The sequence below is a fragment of the Lissotriton vulgaris genome, chromosome 10 (assembly GCF_964263255.1).
Source record: "Lissotriton vulgaris chromosome 10, aLisVul1.2, whole genome shotgun sequence".
Taxonomy (NCBI): Eukaryota; Metazoa; Chordata; class Amphibia; order Caudata; family Salamandridae; genus Lissotriton; species Lissotriton vulgaris.
The window spans coordinates 749,669,353-749,688,938 of record NC_141698.1 but is presented as its reverse complement, the minus strand read 5'-3'; the positions used below and the strand labels follow the sequence as shown (position 1 = coordinate 749,688,938).

General features: G+C 47.5%; 1 protein-coding gene across 1 annotated transcript in view; it reads left to right on the top strand.

Moving 5' to 3' along the window:
* Window positions 1-19,586, top strand: part of PDSS1 (decaprenyl diphosphate synthase subunit 1) — a 266,914-nt gene that overhangs the window by 182,202 nt on the left and 65,126 nt on the right. Inside the window, exons 8-9 of the mRNA XM_086941653.1 lie at window positions 5,756-5,836; window positions 12,474-12,587. Of these exons, the coding sequence (XP_086797779.1) occupies window positions 5,756-5,836; window positions 12,474-12,587 (195 nt within the window). The remainder of the gene's footprint in view (window positions 1-5,755; window positions 5,837-12,473; window positions 12,588-19,586) is intronic.

The following is a 19,586-nucleotide window of genomic DNA, read 5'->3' as shown; positions in this document are numbered from 1 at the left end:
ACTGAGCTCCTCCTTGACATCCTTCACTGTCCAGCACGAGTAGCTCCTGGTTCTGCCATCCCTATCCACTTGAATCAATCTTCTGCAGCTTTAGCTCATCACTTGACTTCACCATTTGAGATACATCCTGCACCTCCCTTGGGACATTTGCCGCCTTTTGAAACCTTCTTCTTGCTGCCTTTCACCAAGAATGCAAACTTTGTAATGAAATGAACCCCTTTCTGGTATTGACCACAGTGCTATTCAAAATATCCCAGGTCGGATCATCATCATCAGATCTGCAACTCGCGTCATCAAAAAGACACTCAATTAACGTCGAGATTGGTGCCTAACTCTGCTTACCATGGAAGACGATGCTCCTTATTTCTTCGGAGACCAGGATGTTGAAAGGGGAGTCACAGATTTAAGGCTATCTTCTTCAGTCCGGCACCAAGCTCACACTCTGACACGGTGGAGGAACTTCCTTTCGTTCAGCAGAGAACATAGACTGTGAGTACCACACTCCATCTCCACATCGACAGGCCAAGCACCACCTCATGAGAATTGGACATCAAGCATCCAAGTCCACATTCTAAATTCCAGTCGCCACTGCCATAACGCCCTGGTCTGCACGAAACAAAGGCCTCCGAGCAGAGTCAGAGCCAACCACCAGCATCAAAACAGCCCCTCCAGACCCAGTCCTGGGTGCCGACATTGCCTTCAAAGCTGGCACAGAATTCTGTTTCGGCTCTGAAGAACCACTCGACAAATGACGTCTAAAAGCTTTCATCAGCATCAAAATATTTGGCATTCAAATTGCGTTGTCTGCAGGATCATAGGACCAGGAACAGTACATCCTGCTTCAGCTCCAGGAGGAGATAGACATCAAACAACAGTGCCTTACCATCTACCCTAATTTTTACAAGGCAGCTTCCAAAATAACAGGGCTTTCCATCCTGTAAACGCAAACTCACCTTTAAGGAGGAACGTGCAGTGGAACCCCGTGCTGCATCTAATCTCAGGAAACATCGGGTCAGGGGCAATAGCGCAGCACCACCTTGATGCCCTGCACCACCTCCTCCACGTTTTCCTCCACCTCCTCCACTATATATTCCTCAATCACAAAGAAAAAGGTGGCCCCTGGATCCATATGAAGTACCCTTTGACCCGCAGACAAGGGACGTCCCATGGGACGATTACATCGACCCACATGCAGACACACATCCAGACATCTACCCCACAAAACCTTTGCCCCCTGATATCACATCATACCACTAAGTTGCCCTGCCTACACTGCCTCGTTGTTTGCCTCGCTGCCGCTGACCACGCCCCCTCCTCCGAGCGGCGTGGTCCGCGCTTTTGACTGCTTTTTTCTTGTTTTGCCTTAAATTTGTGCTTGTTTCCTTGTAAATTTGTGGTGTTTTGCTGACGTTTTCCTTCCTGTTTGCCCGCCTACCTCGCCGCCCTCCGCTCTCCCTCCCCGCTTCCCGCCACCGCCGATTACCCCGCCCCTTTTTCTCTTCTGTACCCTCCCGCCTCCCAGCTGCTCCGCCCACCCGCGCACTTCGCCTTATATGGAGACCGTGCGAACGTGCAGCGGTCACGCGCAGCGGGTGCGCCGATTGTGCGCCGAAGGCGCGCCAAAGGTAAGCCCGTCTGCGCCCGTCCGCGACCGGATCGCGACCAGCGCCAGGACCCCTGGCCCACGAAGACCCCGACCTACCCGCCTGACGTACTCTGCCGCCACCCTCATCGCACGCAACACCGGCCGACTCCCAGAATGCCAGCAAGCCACACCACGACGCACCCATGGACCTTTCAGCTGCCACGCCTGCAAATTCACCTGCATCCGGACCTGCCTCGCACCAGCACCCGCCAAGTCGAACACCAGCAGCACCCACCTCAAGTGCATCCTGCTCAACACCCGCTCCGTCAACAGACACGCCATCGAACTCTGGAACCTCCTAGACGCCACAGCCCCTGACGTTGCCTTCCTCACGGAGACCTGGATGAACGCCTCTTCAGCTCCCGACATCGCCATCGCCATCCCAGAGGGCTACAAGATCGTCCGGAGGGACCGCAACGCCAACCAGATGGGAGGAGGCATCGCCATCATCCACAGGAACACCATCCGTCTCACGACCAGCACCGACAACACCCTGACCAGCGCCGAACACCTGCATTTCCAGATCCACACCAACCCGAACACCACCCTCAGAGGCACCCTGATCTACCGACCCCCGGGACCACGCACCCAATTCAGCGAGGACATCGCCGACTTCGTCAGCCCGCATGCCCTCCCCTCCGCTGACTACATCCTCCTGGGGGACCTCAACTTCCATCTGGAGAACAACAACGACCGCAACACCAGCACCCTGCTCGACAACTTCGCCAATCTTGGACTCAAGCAGCTGGTGTCCACCCCCACCCACCTCGCCGGACACACACTCGACGCAGGCTTCTCCTCCAGCACAGACATCGACTTCAGCCAAGCCACAGAGCTTCAATGGACGGATGACACTGCTGCAAAGGGCATTAACTCTAATGTCATGATTCGATGACCTGCCTAACTGTGTATCTCTGGTTTCAAACCAGAGGTAGAACAGCATCTCCTTAGTTGGAAACACCTCTTTGGACCCCAGGTTGACCAGATGCTGTCAAAGATGAAAATAGGCCCAGACACCGTGAAGGCAATAGGAGTCCTCCAGACGCCTTCTCCATCAGGATTCTTTGTAGGTCCAGCAATAGGGGGGGGGGTTCAAAGCCACCTTTCCCAAGGCATTTACCTCCTACCAGAGGCACCAGTTCCAACCAATACCCTTGTGGGGGTTTCACTAGAGGAGGTTACAAAGGTAATAACTCCAGAGGTAGAGGTGCAACAGCTAAGTCTGCCGCCACCACTTAACCGTGACACCCCAACCCCGATCACACTACACCTTTCATTGTAAGACTGCAGCTGTTTCTTGTCCATTGGCAAAAGATCACCTCTGATCGATGGGTTCTGTCTGTCATCAAGCAAGGATACTGACTAGATCTCACCTCAATCCCACCGAACATTCCTCCCCACAGAAACACCCTCTTCTGAGAACACTAGCGCACTCTTTCACAAAAGGACCATAGAAACAGGGCTGCTTCGCCATCACAGCAATGGAGGGTATTCTTTCTAATTTCTCTTCCCTAACAAGGATGGATCTCGGAGACTCATAATTGACCTTTGTTCCCTCAACAAATACGTCTTGTCAGAGCACTTCCGCGTGATGACACTGTAAGGTGACAATGTAGGATGTTATCCCGCTACTACAGCAGGACGATTTCAGGACCATCCTTAACCACAAGGACGCCTACTTCCATATCTACATCCAACATGCAAATCTCTGGTACCTCCGGTTTGTGGCAATTGGTCAGCATTACCAGTTGAAAGTGCATGCCCTTCATGGGAACCATCACCTCCAGGGTGTGCACAAAGCGTCTGGCCATGGCCACCGCTCACCTCCAGAAGAACGCCATCCATGTCTTACCTTACTTGGACGACTGGCTGATCAAGAGCACATCCCAACAGCTGTATTTGGCACATGCACGATCTACCTATTTCATGAGCTGGGTTTTACCATCAACATGGGTAAATCCCACTTCCGGCCTCTACAAATCCAGCCCATTTTTGGGAAGTTTTCAACTCAAGTCAGTGGCTAACCCTACCCCAGTGTGGCATGCGCCTAAGCTTTACAAAAATTCCTCTCTCTTTTTCAGTCAGATCAACTAACGGTACCGACTATCAATCATCTCCTGGATATGAAGGCTTCCTGCATCGCCATAGTCCCCACTCCACAGTGGTTACATGTGGAGGGTCTCTAGGAGGATCTATTGCTGATCTCGGGCTGCATTCATGGCGCTCTGCAATGGTGGAACAGCACCGATCTGTTAAAAGGCAGGCACTTTCTCGATCCAGTACCACAGGCGACCATCACAGTGGACGCTGTATGTTCAATTTATTTTGTGAATTTTCCATTCCAATTTGTTATGTGGTTATCATGAAAACACAACCGTGGTGAAAAGGGCTGGCACTTTTATCTAACTTCCATGTTGTTGTTCGGGGAATATTTTGAATTTTCAAAGCAACCTTTTAGAGTTCGAATGCTTAACTACTTTCAAGCATATAATTTTAAGGAACTTTCAGGTTACCAATATTAAACCCCTTGGTTGTCTTTTTTTTTGGGGGTGGGGGGTATTGTTTGAGTGACTGGGGTGTTGTGTTCTGCAGTACCCTGTCTCCCAAGGCTCTGGCAGCGTGGGGAGGCTTTGCTGCTGCAGTGTCTACACCGACAGAGCTACCAACGTCTCTTGGTGCTGCAACACTGCGAGCAATTGTGTGTATAAATTCAGAACCTAACTTAAACGTCCTTCTAATCATTGTTTTTTTGGGAGGGGGTGAAAATGTATACATATCTTCAGGATTCGTAAAGCAGTGAAAATCACGTGTGACGGTCTCAAGGCGCTGAATTATTTTTTTTCTTTTTGTTTTTGTGTAAATTTCTAAGTTTTTTTTTAATGCAAATTCCTAACTATAGTACCTCTGTAACCTTTGATTTGTTTTGTGAATTTCCATAGTTATTCAAACGCAGCAGGGGATGACCGCAGGGCATGGCCTGTGGCCAGCCTCTGCAGCCAACCCACCTCCCCCTTTTTCTGCCAATCCCACACTGCGCAGGGGGGGGGGTGGCTTTGTGAGCCCCTGCCCTTTTAATTGTGCCTCAGCCCTGGGGGATGTGTTATGTGGGGGCTCGAGGAGGCTTGAGGAGAGGAGCCACACATGCTTCTATGTAAAATGTAATGCACCACTCCATAGCCCATTGGGGGGGGGGGGGGGGGGGGGGAGGGTTGATGTTTTTTTTTTTGCTTTTAAACCTAGGAGGCCATACTTTTATGCTTATTTATTTATTTATTTATTTTTTTCAGATTTGTGCTAAAAATACAAAAGTGTTCAGCCCTACAAGGCCTATTTGAGCAGGTTATCACTATCCTGCTCTCTTATATTTTTTTATACTTTGTTTCAGGACAGGGGACTGAGTTCTTAAGTGGCTACCACCTCATCTTTGTATTCACCTATGCATTAGTATTATTATTTAGCTAATTATGTTTAAGTCTCTGCTTCTTCACTATCACACCTTCTTTCCTTTCGCATTGACTGCCTGATCACTTAATTGTGGAATTCTTTACTTAATCTGTCTCTTTTGTAAGTGTTTATTTTTCTCCTATAATCCATCACCAACTGCTGTCCTGTTTAAAGCAGTAAGCTATTGTTTGATGGATGATGATAAAAACTGAAAATGTTCAGTGGTTTTGAGCAGTAATGACGTCACCATAATTGTATGCTAGCTCTCTGATATTGTAATTTGTCCCAGTTTGCAGCCGTAGTTGGCTTCCATGTACCTCTTCTTTGGAATAGATCGTAGCTCTTCAACATATTACCTCCTTACTACAAAATATTAAATATAAGAGAAAATAGAAAATATTTTAACTAACAAATGTCTACTGGCAATCGAGCATTACATTCATGAAGTATAAAGGTTCTTTAATCTGTGAAATCACGTATCACATTTAAAATACAAAACCTGGTAATTATTCAGACTGGATATCAATTATTTGTGTTACGTGGGTGTGATTTATCATGGTTCCGGAGCAATCGTTCTGAAATAGCTAATTATGCATTGTCTACGAGAAGTGGAATAAAAAAACAATGAAGCCATTATCTACTATACACTTAGTTATTTTTTTCCAGGTGTCAATTCTGGGATGCCCGGATCCAAAGGTTCATGAAATTGCTTACCAGTATGGAAAGAATATCGGGATAGCTTTTCAGGTAGTGTGTGGTTTTGTTTTTTATTTTGCCAGTTTCCCATTCTGAATGACTGTATTTATTTACCCAATCATATTTGCAATAATATGTGGTCGTGGTTGGTAAATAATGACGGTTGTTGTTAAAAAGTTACTGTTTAATTATGTGTGTGTTTAACGGTTATTCTTTGGGTAGGTTACCAACTGATATCCCATCATTTTACATTGAGGGCTTTACATGTAATGCTGCATCATAGAAAGTTGACTTGAGTAGGGTGTGTTAAGCTTACTGGGCTTTTCCGTTCTAGACTTTGTATGGTAGGTCCTATCTCTTTTTACAGGAGTCAACCAGAACAGCTCATAATTTGTGAAGCTTAGGGTGAAGAGAAAAATGGGGGTATATTCTGGGAAAAGATTATTGTGGAAGAACCAGAGTACTCACACATCTATCATTAGTTTCTGACATTTGATATTAACATCACCTGATGGACAGTATGTGAGCATTTGCCAAAAGTACATCTATCGAAGCACAAAATGTGGTGGATTTATTCTCCAAGAAACTAAACTTCTAGCCTGGGGTGGTCAGGTAGGAAATGGTAGAGACATGCCGTCAATCTTTTGGAACTAACCACAGTCCACTCAAAGGCCCAACTTTCTTCATTAGTTACGTACAAATTGACAAGCAGTTCTAATCTGACTCCCCTCTCTCCCATCAGCACAGTCCTGCATGTTCTTGACTTTTATGGTGATTAGCAAGACGAATAGTTTTATGTATACTCTCGCCACCAGGGAGAGGTTCGGGGGGGGGGGGGATAATGGTCTCATGGTGTATTTGTTAGGTGTGTGTAAAAATCAGCTTTGCCTTCAGACTTGTAAGAAGTCTTACCAAAAGACACATTTTACGACTACACCTTCTGGTCTAAGGAAGACAGCTGTTGCCTAAAAACTGCTACGCAGGAACTGTAATCTGGTAAACGTTCCCTGAAGACATTGGTGATATTGGCTACATGGTTGTCCGATAGGTAAGGAAACTCTACAAAGCTTTCAAAAAGATCTGTAAAGTTCAAAAGGGAATGCCATCAAATTATTTATCCGCACACAACTTTTTTTAATAGTCTATAAGATATATGGCAACTAAAAATCTTTGCTGTAAAAACTTTCTTACTCATAGCTCTTCCCCAAACTATTTACTCACCTGCTCCTAAATGTATTTACGTTGATGTATGTTTTTTTCTACAGGAGATGTCTTGAGTTTCCTGACAAGAGCTCTCTGATTTTATTTGTTGCTCATTAGCAAAGTGGTAGACTCTGTTGGGTAGTCTGGGCACAACCAAAGCAGTACTGTTTTCGACAAGGATGACTGCTGTCCTTCTGGCCCGGACAAGACACCACCAGCAGTGTGTGATAGCTGAATATTAGTAGCAGGATACAGAGCTTCTGAGACCCTCATGGGTGAGGAGCACGCTTCACAAATTACTGATTGATTGAGCTTCTCCAGTGTTAATACTAGTATACCATGACTGGACCTCGTGATTGTCTATAGCATGCATGGATGTGCTTGTGTACAAGAAAGGCAGGGTGCCTATGTGACACCTCTCCCCTTGGATGTATCTAATCCCAAGAGTGTAGGGTGCTACCTCCATAGGGCCTAATGGTAGGCAGTGCTTTTGTCTACCCAGTGTAACTCATTGTAAACCAATTGCATGGGTTTCTGTTTTAACACATAGCCTTCAACTGGAGCTAAACAATCATTGTGCTCAGTGGATCTGGACCAAGCCAGTCTCAGCAGGACAACATGTGCCTGTCAAGAGCAACTCTAAACAATAACTGTGGGCAAGAGCATAACCAAAAGACTGCACACCATATTGCACTACACCCCCAGAGACTGATGGGACCTCTGTGGCTAGTTGCCCATGGATCTGTTACTTGAGAGCAAAAAGCAGTTTGTTGTGATTGGCAGTACCAAACGTCTGGGTTGGCTTTGAATCGGAGTGGTCAGTTGATCAGAGTCCATCTGCTGTGATCCTGTACTGGATTTAAGCTGATCCCTTTGGCTTATCTACTCATTGTATTTGGAAGAAGTACCAGAGGGAGAATCTTTGGCAGTTTTCTTAGTATGGTAAGCACATACCCAAAAGTCTGAGAAAGGCTTGCAATTGCAACTTGAAGAAGAGAGGAGTGGAACTGTCTGGCATGTGAAGACCCGGCAATAAAACTGTGATACCCAACTTCCATGACGACTTTCAACATGCAAAGCTGCTGAGAATTGAGAAGTGCAATTGCCCTGAGCACCGAGAATTGAAGTCTGATGAAAGAAGGGTTCAGTTGATGATAGCTGATCCAGCTCTTTCCTTTCTCCATCGCAGAACATCTGGTGAGCTGCTGTCCGATCCAAAGTCTCAAAACCCAGCAGTGCCTAAGGTCCCTAGAGATGCTAAGCACAGCAGTGCAAGGTAAAAACATGCAGAATTCAGAACCTACCTTTTTTGTATTGTTCAATTACTCAGAACCCGTAGATAGTTTGAATAATCAGCATGGTTTCATTCTGTATCAGACGTCTATCTGCTCCTATATCCTTTCCAAGACAAAAGGTGGACTCCCCAGAACGCCTTGCAACTTTATAGAGCACAACAAAAATTCCATATGTCAGGTCTCAGATATATTGAAGCTAATTGGATCCCCCACAAACGGAATAGTTACCCATACCTGCAGAGGAACACAGGGTTGGAAACCATTACTGACCGTAGGGGGTCAGGCCCTTTGGTTGTGATGTTTACCTTTAATACATACAAAAGAATTACTCCATGCTCAAGGTAGGAACGCTCAACCTTTAAGCATCCATCAAACCAGGCAAAGTAACCAACAAGAATATGTTAACTACTTGGAACTTACTGTCACCTGTCTGCCTCCATTAGCCTACCTCGTTTCTTGTCTACTGTTACTTCACTGTTTGTAATTGTTCATTAGGACTGCACCAACCTCAGGAATGTGTGTCAAAGAGCCCTTGAAAAGGTCTTCCATAACAATCCGAGTGCAAAAGCTGCAATGTCTCCAGGAGTTTGAGTTAATCTCATTAACTAAATTGTATTTTCAAGACCATAAACAAGGAAGTGCTCCAGTGAAGGAAAAGTCGCTCTGTCCTTTAGTATGTTCAGTCAGCCGCCAACATAAACAGCATAAGGCGGGAGGCTAATGACCAGATCTAAACTTTTAAGATACAATGTCCCCATACCTGTGGATCCACCTATGTTTGATTCCGATTTGTACTTCAAGTCTCCGTTACAGCAGCCTTAATAGTGAGGTGGGGGATACAGCACCTTATGTATGGCAAAGGTAGGTTAGATGACCTCTTGTGTGCCAATGGTTCAGCTTAGAAGAGTCAGGATGAGGGAATAGAAGTTATACTGAGAAGGAACTCCCTTAAAATGGGAATGTGTAGAAATATTTGTAACACATTAACGTCCGAGTTGTTGCATACACTGCACGCAGCATCAAGTCACACTTACTACTCCGTGAATAACGAGAGCAAATCACCCTAATGCATTGGACCTATTTCTAGTAAGGGCATTGTTGTGTCTTGGGCCACTAGGCCCACATGCTGCACGGATAACCACACTGACACAGTGGTAGGGTACTTGAAAATTGCACAGGGCATGTGCACCATGCCCCTTTTATTTGCAGGGCCACCTGACTGGTGACTCCTTTAATGGGTGGGTGTATAGTGCTGGTGCAACACAGGTGGAACACTAGAGCGTGTCCAGCAGGACACTATATCTCTCCCAAACTTTAATTAAAACAAAACAACAATGCACAGCACCAGTGAGCCTCTTCAGCCCATCTGCCGGACAGTGCTGGAGCTCTGGACCCCACGGTCAGGAGGCTTTAGTCCACCTCAGTGATGTATTTCAGACCGGCCTGGTCTCGCAGTGTCGGAGTGTAATTTATACAGTTCAAATAGCGGTGTGTCAGGAGCTGTGGTGGAGTCTACTTTGGAGATATTCTAGCAGGCGCTCAGGTTCCGGTGGACGGCAAACCTGAGGATGACCTTGGTGGATAAGGACCTCCCTTGGAGGCGATGATGCTTCCCAGTTCCCGCTACCAGAGCAACGTCCGACTTGCCTCTCCTGCCTGAACTCCCCTCTCACAGGAGTCTCATGGAGGGCTTTCCTGCCCAGCTTCCATGGAACCGTATGGGCCTCTTGTAGGCCGTGCTGAATAACTGCCAACAGGACCACAGCAAAGGGTGATGTTTCAAAATCTGTGTGCTCTCGCCTTTAGCACTCGTTTTCACATGCCTCCATCACATGGTGTTTAGCTTACCAGTCTCCGTCTGCGACCTCCATGCTTCCTGGTGTCTGTCGTGGAGCTGCTGCGGACGCATCTCTCAGGTTCAGATACCCCTCTCACCGGAACTCCTTTGATGCTCTTGCCCCTGGATTGCCACGTGACTGCTTGGGTACTGAGGGCCACGGCCAAGCCTCGTGTAACCCAAAGGGTGGATAGTCCAATGGTCGAGTATGCACTTCTTCAGCAGCTTCAGGATTACGGGGCACACAGAAGGTTCCTGGATAGCTAGCCTCTCACAGCGCCAGGAGTGCCTTGTTGAATTCTGGATGTCTTGAGTGTTTGGATCCACTCTGGTGGTGCGATGCTCCTTAGATGTTCTTGGTGAGGATGCACCTGGATGATGAATACAATAATTTCCTTACCCTTGGCCAACAAGCAGCGATCTCTTGCATTAGGTGACTTTGTGGAGTGAGGAGGACTGGAGGGACTTTGTGGCCATTTACGGGTACCTTCTGGTAGGTGCATTTGCTAGATGTGATGCCATCGATGCCAAGCAGCCGGTGACAGGTGAGTGGACGGTCACACTGTGAAGCGTTGGACCTGGATGTAGAATATGCTTTCTAGCAGCTTACGGTTGGTCCTCCTGCGGAGCTTTCTCCAGTGACGTCTCTGCACCCCGGTGGCTGGCTTGTGTTGATGAACACCTTTCCAGTGCTGGGCACATCCTCTGTCCTATCACTCTTATTCTTTTCCCTCTTGCGTGCCTGTGGTGGTTGTTTGTCCTCTGGCTTGCCACTCTCCTCTCCTCCTTCGCGACCGGGTTCCTCCCTCTGATGTGGCCTCATGCCACCTGTCTCATGTTTCCGCCACATGGACATCACACTGGTCGTGACGGGTTCTTAGGACTATGTCTGCTTTTTGCTGCGGACATGTCGCAGGTCTGTCCTGTCGACCTTAAAATTTGAAGTTGCGGACGAGGATGACAATTGATCCATTGTAGTGGTGCTGTCACTTCAAGACCGATTCAGAAAAGGGGGTGGTGATGAATAGAGTGTCTGAATTAAGCAGACCACTCTTACCCAGTCAAGAGATCAGGGCTGAATCCATCACCGTTATTTAGCTCACTGCATCACCCCAGTTCAGAACCTGGCTATATGCAAATTAGTCTGACCCAGTGCCTCATGGGAACAGGGCAGACCAAACTACCAAGCCAATTCTTCACCGGAAAGGAGAAAAGCTTCCGGGGACCGGTTTCTGGCATTTCAGCCGTCGTCGGCCCGGCTTGCTTGAATCCTGGTGGTGCAGTGAGCAGGGGACTCATGTCTGAGTATACCCTGCCACACCTGTAGTGGCCAAAAACGATTCAGAAAAGGGGGTGGTGATGAACAGAGTGTCTGAAATAAGCAGACCATTCAAGCAAGCCGGGCCGAAGACGGCTGTAATGCCAGAAACCGGTCCCCGGAAGCTTGTTTCCTTTCCAGTAAAAGAATTGGCTTGGTAGTTTGGTCTGCCCTGTTCCCATGATGCACTGGGCCAGGGACAGACTAATTTGCATGTAGCCAGGTTCTGAGCTGGGATGGTGCAGTGAGCTAAAAAACGGTGATGGATCAAGCCCAGATCTGTTGACTGGGTAGGAGTGGTCTGCTTAATTCAGATACTCTGTCCATCACCACCCCCCTTTTCTGAGTCGCTTCAAGACCAGCCTCGAAAAACCCCAGACAAGTTGGAAATATCTCTGCTAAGATAAACACAACACACATCTGGAAATGCGATGTCCGTGCCCATCACTAGATGGCGGGAGAATGCAAAGCATGTCAATCTGCAGCACTACAGGCTGCAAACCGTTTGTTACAGGTCAGTAACATTTTCCATATTTCCCATAGACAAATATTAAATAATTCTCCCATATAGAACCTGTAGATCTTCACAAGTCAGGCATAGGAAATATAATTGAAACTATAAGGGTATTTAAACAGATGGTCTGGAGGATACACAGTCTTTGTCCATTCATTTTCAGGTTTGATCTCAGAGATATATAATCGTTAAATTATGTGAACTAAAAGAGGTATAGGTGGAACAGAATGCTGAGCTCAGCACATTTTCTAACTCAATCTCAAATGGCAAAATGTATTTTAAGATGGACAAATTTCAGATTTTACTTAAATTGAGTGTTATCCAATATTCTATAATTTGCGTTGATCACATTTCAAACATTATTTTGGTACTGAGAATAATATGAGATAGTGTCAAGGCTGACATACTTTATTGTTTTAAGTGCGAAGACTACAAGCACTGTTTTAGAGCATTTACTACTTAAGTTTATGTTCATAAATGGGCCTTACAATGATTGAAAATGTTATAATTTTTGTTTACAGTTGATAGATGATGTTCTGGATTTTACAGCCTGTGCAGGACAACTGGGGAAACCGACTGCTGCAGATTTAAGGCTTGGATTGGCTACAGGACCAGTATTATTTGCTTGTCAGCAGGTAAGTTTAAATAGTGTTTCCACAGAAATGTTTATTTAATTTGTTATGTCACTATAATTATTGGGTTGGCTGGATTTAATGTGTTCAGGTGTTACATGAAAGATTAAAATGTGGACGGTGAATGTTCCTCTTTGTTTCCTCATTTTTGGTGGCTCATTAACACAGTAAAGCCATATATTATATGGTCACTTCTTACTGTAATACAAGTACCATAGGCAGAATGCATCAAGAGGAATCATTGTCTTTCAGTAACAATGCTGTGCGTCACCAGTGTCAATGTAAACAGCAATTTCTCTATAGAACAGGTGTTCTTCATTTTTCATAATTAAAAGCGATTTTATTGAAACCCATTGTACATGCAGTTGTTACTTTAACAAGATAATGGCAGACATAGGCATGTGAGTTGTAGCACAGCAAGAAGTGGGGTGGATGTTTGCATTAAATATCACAATTCAATCTGCAGATCTTATGCACTTGGCGTGGAGCTGCTCGATGGTGGGGGCCATCTGGTCAATTGTTTTGGGTAGATTACAAAGTACCACAGCTCTGGCTTGTGAGCTGGCTCCTCAGCATTGTTTATTGACTAACATTGCCCAGTCCAAGAATTGCAAGATGGCTTACCGCTTCTTACAGTTGAGACTACTATTGGGCAGGAGGTAGGTTGCCATTACCTAAATGGGAGTAGGGGCTCCAGCAGTCGACTAGTGGGTTTGTGATGTCTCGTAGTGGTCACTGGCTGAGGAACTGCCCCTCAGTGCGCGAACCGGCGACAAGCTGCAGGCAGACATGGAAGCAGTGGCGTAACAAAGGCCCCCGCAGGGCAGGGCCCGAGCTCCAGGGGGCCCCCTCATCACAGTACACTGGATTGAGAGCTCCAAATTGAGTCCGGAAGGGGAACCCTACATGCACTTTGCATGGGGGCCCCCTCAAGTTTAGTTACGCCACTGCATGGAGGTACAAGGGAGACTGTGACAGATTTCTGAGAGATACGGGGCATGTCTGAAGATGAATCAACTGATGGTGACACATCTTTGTCTGATTAAGGGAGTCCAGCATACACAGAGTAAAGTATATTGGTGTTCTGTTGCACCCTGCTTGCTGTTGATTCCGGCACGATCATTGTATACTGCATTATGTCTGTACTAGTTATGCTAATGGTCACACAACTGTATTGTTATTCCCTTTAGACACATTGTTGACAATGCTAAATTGTTGCTTGTTCTTGGTAAAACGATAAAATAAACTTAATAAAAAAGAAATAAATCACAATTCAAGGGAACATTTTCTTCAGAGTCCTTCCAGTCAAGGTGGTAGGGTAGAAGGCTCAATGATGCAAATGATAATTGATCTCTGTAGTTCCGCTAGCTCCCGAAGTCCAAATGGTGGATGTGGTTAGGGTATTGATTAGAAAATGTGCAGTTTCAGCGGCATATTGAATTATAGTGGTGTGTTCCTCCAATTGGACATACAGAGATTTTAGAGTAGCGTTGATCAACTCTCAAATCATTTACCCTTTAATGAGGTATCTGAAACGCAGATAGTCTGCAACGACTTTCAGGCAGCCAAAGCAGCATTCATGCAGTATTTTGTGGACAGTGTATTGTGTTTTGCCCTGCATTCTGTCCTGCAATTTAAACCGTTGTAGTCCTTTCAGTGCTGGGAAGGTTGCATGGTTCCAGGCTTTTTCTAGTTTGCTCAAAGCCTTAGCTTGCCTGTGTCTCTTGCACTGTAGTAGCTCATACAAGTCATTGCCACAGCTTGGATTCAGACAACCATGGTCAGTAAAGGAGGACCCTTTGCAGAACCATGGGTGATGACATTTTATTTTGGTGCCTATCCTGATTTCAGGCATTAGAGATGGTCAGTATTGAATGTTGCTTCGAGTTTGCATTCCTTCTATGTCTGTAGGTTTGGAACCACACAAGATGACCAATTGAACAGTAAGGCAACTGGTGCTTCTCACCCAGTATCTGGTACTCTTTTAGACTTGTTGAGCCAGTACATGTTCATATGGATCCATTCTTGGACAGGTGGCTGGCAGTCAGCAATTTGTTGCTAGTCCCCAAACCCTTCCTAGATCTTTTACCATTATCGCTTTCTTTCTGATACCTTCTCGGTCTGTAGGGGTACCTGTCAGAGTTGCCCACTATCCTGAAATTTCTATTTTCGGTGGAGCCTATAGCAGTATTCCTGCACCAATCAGACCAAATCAAAGGAATTCCTATGCCCGGAGGCCCCTCTACACTGTATCTATATGCAGAAAACATTTTACTCACCCTGTCGGCCTTACCCTCCCCCATCCCCCACGGTGCTAGAGATTATGGACGCTTTTGCAGCAGTATCTGACTACAAGGTGAACTGGGGAAAGAGCGAGGCCTTGCCACGGTCGCAAATCACCATGGGCCACCATTGATGGTTATCCATTCCTGTGGAAGAGTTCACTTATGTATTTCGACCTCTTAGTTAACAGAGGCCTAGAACGCATGGTGGCAGATAACATAGACCGGCTTATGAAGCAAATGCAATTGGATTCCGCAAAGTGGTCCCTCCTGAATCTCTCACTCTGGGGATCGACTCAAGCGGTAAATAAAAATGGCCACCCTGCCTGAATCACATACGTGTTGGGCAAATATTACCCCTCTAGACTCTGTCAGATAGACAAGACCATTAAGGATTTCATCTCGTTTTCAACAAGATCTCGTCTGGCAATTTGGAAGCTTTTTGCCCATATATCCGCAGGGGGCGTGGGTGTGCCATCTGTGGAGCATTACTGTCTAGCCTTATATTTGGCACAAAAGGCGTGCCTGCACCCCCGGGTCACAGAACCCTTGTTCTGGGTCAAGATTGAACACGTACTCCAGGAGCCCTCGTTAGGACTACAGGCCATCTATCTTCCTGGCCCCGCTGCAGCCGGTTACCTCAACCCTATGCTGGAAGTCATGTACGCTACCTGGATATGGGCTCATAAGCTCTTTTGGGTTGATGCGCATCTCCATGACAAGTCTCCCCTCTGGAACAATACTGGTATTCGCATAGGTGATCCCAGCTTGATTGGGGCCCCTGTCGCAGAGCTGGGATTCTTACCCTCAGACACGTGATTTCTGGTGGTGAACTCAAGTCCTTTGAGATGCTATGGGAAGAATTTGGCCTGCTGCGTAGTTAATAATGGCGCTATACACAACTGCAGTATTGTCTGCTAAGCAAACTAGGTCCTCAACCCTGGACCATCCCCTGTATACCAGTGCTGTGTTACCATAACAATTGGGGTCAGTTTAACCCCTTCGCTGCGGGGCTAATTTCCCCGCGGTGCGGGGGGGGCCGCTGTGCTGATGACGAGCCCAGGCTCGTCATGCAGCACGGTGCTCGTGTGCTCAAGACGAGCCTGGGCTCGTCATGAACCCGCCCGCGCAATGGAACGCTCAGCACAGCGGGGGAATTAGCCCCGCGTGTGAGCGTTCCACGGCTCATGATGAGCCCAGGCTCGTCATGAGCACACGAGCACCTTGCTGCATGACGAGCCTGGGCTCGTCATTAGCACTGAAGGGGTTAAAGGTGTGATGTCCAGGTTCTACAATCTTATTCGCCACTTCTACACCCAATGACAATTGGCTAGCCTCAGGATGACCTAGCAGGCTCACGGCAGGTGGAATATGATGATGAGAAATATTGGGCAGAACTCATGGAAGCCCTGAAATGGGGAGTCCAGAAAGCACGGATGAAGCTCAGTCTATTTAAGATTATTCAGGGCTGATACTGGACCCCAGCACTGTTTCAGGTTGCAGGGTTTCTCCCTCACTCTGCCTGTTGGTGATGCGATCACTCTCCCTGTGATGTAGTTCATATATTACTGGATTGTCCTGTCATTCTCCCCTTATGGACAGCAGTGGGTCTATGCTGTGGGAATCCATGGATTTGCCCTCGCCATTCCGGACCCCCTAATTCTCCTCCATTACTTATCGGACCTTTCTGATCTGACCCACCATGCCCTTATTCTTGTCACTGCCCCTGCAGATGCTGAGATCTGTATACTATGACATTGGCATTCTCTACGACTGCCGTTGCATTAGAAACGGCTTGCGGCGATGTACAAGACTACATCCTATTAAAAGGTAATTTACAAATTAATGGACAGAGCAGATATTTTTTTTTTTTTTTTTTAAACCTTTATTTGGAGACAAGCAGGTACAAGGGAAATGTTCATACAAAACAGACAGTCACATATGGCCATTACAATGGTACGTCAGAGCCAATAAAGGAAAAAAGAAAGGGAGATACAAGGAAGTACAGGGCAGGGCACCAGTCAATACAAGGAGCAACAGCGAAATGTACAGTATAAATTAGAATGCAATGATCCAGCATGGGCAGGCAAGCCAATAAGACAATGCAGTATGAACACATTACATTAGCGGAGAGCACATGAGACAGAGGGGACTCAAATATGAGGGACACAGGAAATAAAGGTGCCGCACAGGGATACAATCTTAATTCCCAGTAATACACCAATTGTAAGGGAGACTCCAACCCCCAATAACTCGCAGGGAGAGGAGACAGTCAGCCCCTCCCCCGATACCGGAATAGCAGCAGGTGTTGTGTAAAATCCCAACCTATCATGTTGTCATCAACCTATCCCCTCACGGTCCCCAGGTTCAGAATCAGAGTCCTGCACAGCCCTGGTTAGGAGGTACACCTGGAGCGGACTCCAAAAGTCCTTTGGTCTGCAGCGAACAGGCATCAAGTCAGAATAGATATTGTATTGATCCTGACAGTATATGAGGTCAGTCACCCAGTCCTGAAAGCGCGGCACCCTACCACGACCCCAGCAACAAGCAACCCTACGCCTAGCCAGCAGCAGGGCCACGTCAACAAATCTACGATGAGAGGCAGGTACGTCCTTAGAGAAGCCAAGTAACATCACTAAGGGGTCAAACGCCACCCCATCCTCCGCCATAACCTGCAGGGCTTCATGAACCTGAGTCCAATATTCCAATATCCCCGCACAGCTCCAAGCCAAATGCAAAAAGTCAGCGCCTTCCGCCCGACACCTAGCACACCTGTCATCCTCCGCCAAATGAAACCGTAGTTTCCTCGCTGGGGTATAGTAGTACCTCTGAACAAACTTGTAGTGGATGATCTTAAGGCGACAACTAGAAGAAACATTGGCCGTGAGCCCGCAACAATACTTCCACTGCTCGTCTGTAATAGGAGCACCCAATTCGGCAACCCACTGCTCGCGCACCCGATTGGCCGGGACCGAACGCTGTCTGCGAATAGCCCCGTATAATTTCGACACCAGGTGTCGCCCATCCGAAACCAACAGCACGTGGAGGGGGAGGGTAACCCCCGGCTCCGAAGGGTAGTCTGGCAGCAGAGCACGCATGCCCTGCCGCAGGCGGACAAAGTAGAACAGGTCCAGAGGGGTGCAAGCAGCCGCACCGAAGAAATGAGCCTGCGTACGGAAGGCACCTTCATGAAACAAGTCGCCCCACGTGAGGACGCCCAGCCGCCTGCACATTCGCTGAAACCCCGTTTCCAACAACAGCGACAAATCCGGATGATAAGACAGAGGCAAGGCCGGCGAGTAAAGGAAGGAAACGCCTAGCAATTGAGCCACCCGTTTCCAAGCATCCACCGTGCACGTCACCGTCGTGCGAGGCGTCTCCACATCTGACACCTTGCCCAAAACCATCCCCTCAAGTGGGAGCGGGTGGGCGACCCAATGTTCAGCAGCAATCTGGGGCATAAACGGCGTGGGGCGCATCCAGTGATAAGCATAATGCGCCTGAGCGCTGCGATAATAAAGTTCAAAGTCAGGGACGTCGAAACCGCCATCAGCATAAGGCAACGTAAGGGTGGCCCAGGCCACCCGTGGCTGCTTGCCCCCCCAGAACAACCGCAGGAGCTCGGAGCAAAGTCTACGAAAGAAATAAGCACCAGGATGATATGGGAGGTTTTGAAAGAGATAAAGAAAGCGGGGCAGAACCACCATCTTGATAAGAGACGCCCTACCGGCCATGGAGAGAGGCAATGACATCCACCTGGTGACATCATCCGCCAGTTTAGTAATGGCAACACCATAGTTAAGCCGAACCGCGTCTTCCCTGTCCAAGGACACGACAATACCGAGATAACGCAACTCCGAATCACACCATTCCAGAGGGTAGTCAAGGGGAAACCTGGCCACCGCAGCAGTGAGGGGAAAAAATTGAGATTTCCGCCAGTTGATATGAACACCGGAGACACCTCCAAAGGCGACCAGCTCTCGCAAGAGCGAATTAAGGTTGTTCTCAGGGTCCTTGACATAGAGTGTGACATCATCGGCGTATAAAGAAATGCCGACCTGCCGCTGAAGACAATTAAAGGCGCTCTGCTGATGAAACTGACGAATCCTACAGGCCAGCGGCTCAATGGCAATAGCAAACAAGAGGGGCGAGAGGGGGCATCCCTGTCTGGTCCCTCTCGTGAGAGGGAACGAGGGGGATAGCACCCCATTCACTATTACCCTCGCCATCGGAGCAGTATATAAAAGCTTAACCCAAGAGATGAAAATCCTGGGGAAACCCATCCGACAAAGAACATCAATAAGGTAGCCCCACTCAACAGAGTCAAACGCCTTAGTGGCATCAAGAAAGATAGCGGCAACCGGGACAGTGGGATCAATGGTCGACACAAGCGAAAACAAAGTGCGAAGATTATGAGAGGTAGCACGGCCGGGCACAAATCCCGACTGATCAGGCAATACAATAACGGGCATGAGCTCGGCTAGTCTCACTGCCAAGACCTTCGCGAGAATTTTAACATCGCAGTTGAGCAATGAGAGGGGCCTATAGGAGCCCACATCCAGCGGATCCTTACCCGGCTTGAGCAGCGACGTGATGGCGACCTCCCGCATGGAGCCCGGCAGACGTCCCTCCTCCAGGGACTCCTCAAAAACCTCACGGAGCACAGGGGCCATGGTGTCCACATAACACTTATAAAATTCAGCAGGAAGGCCATCCAGAC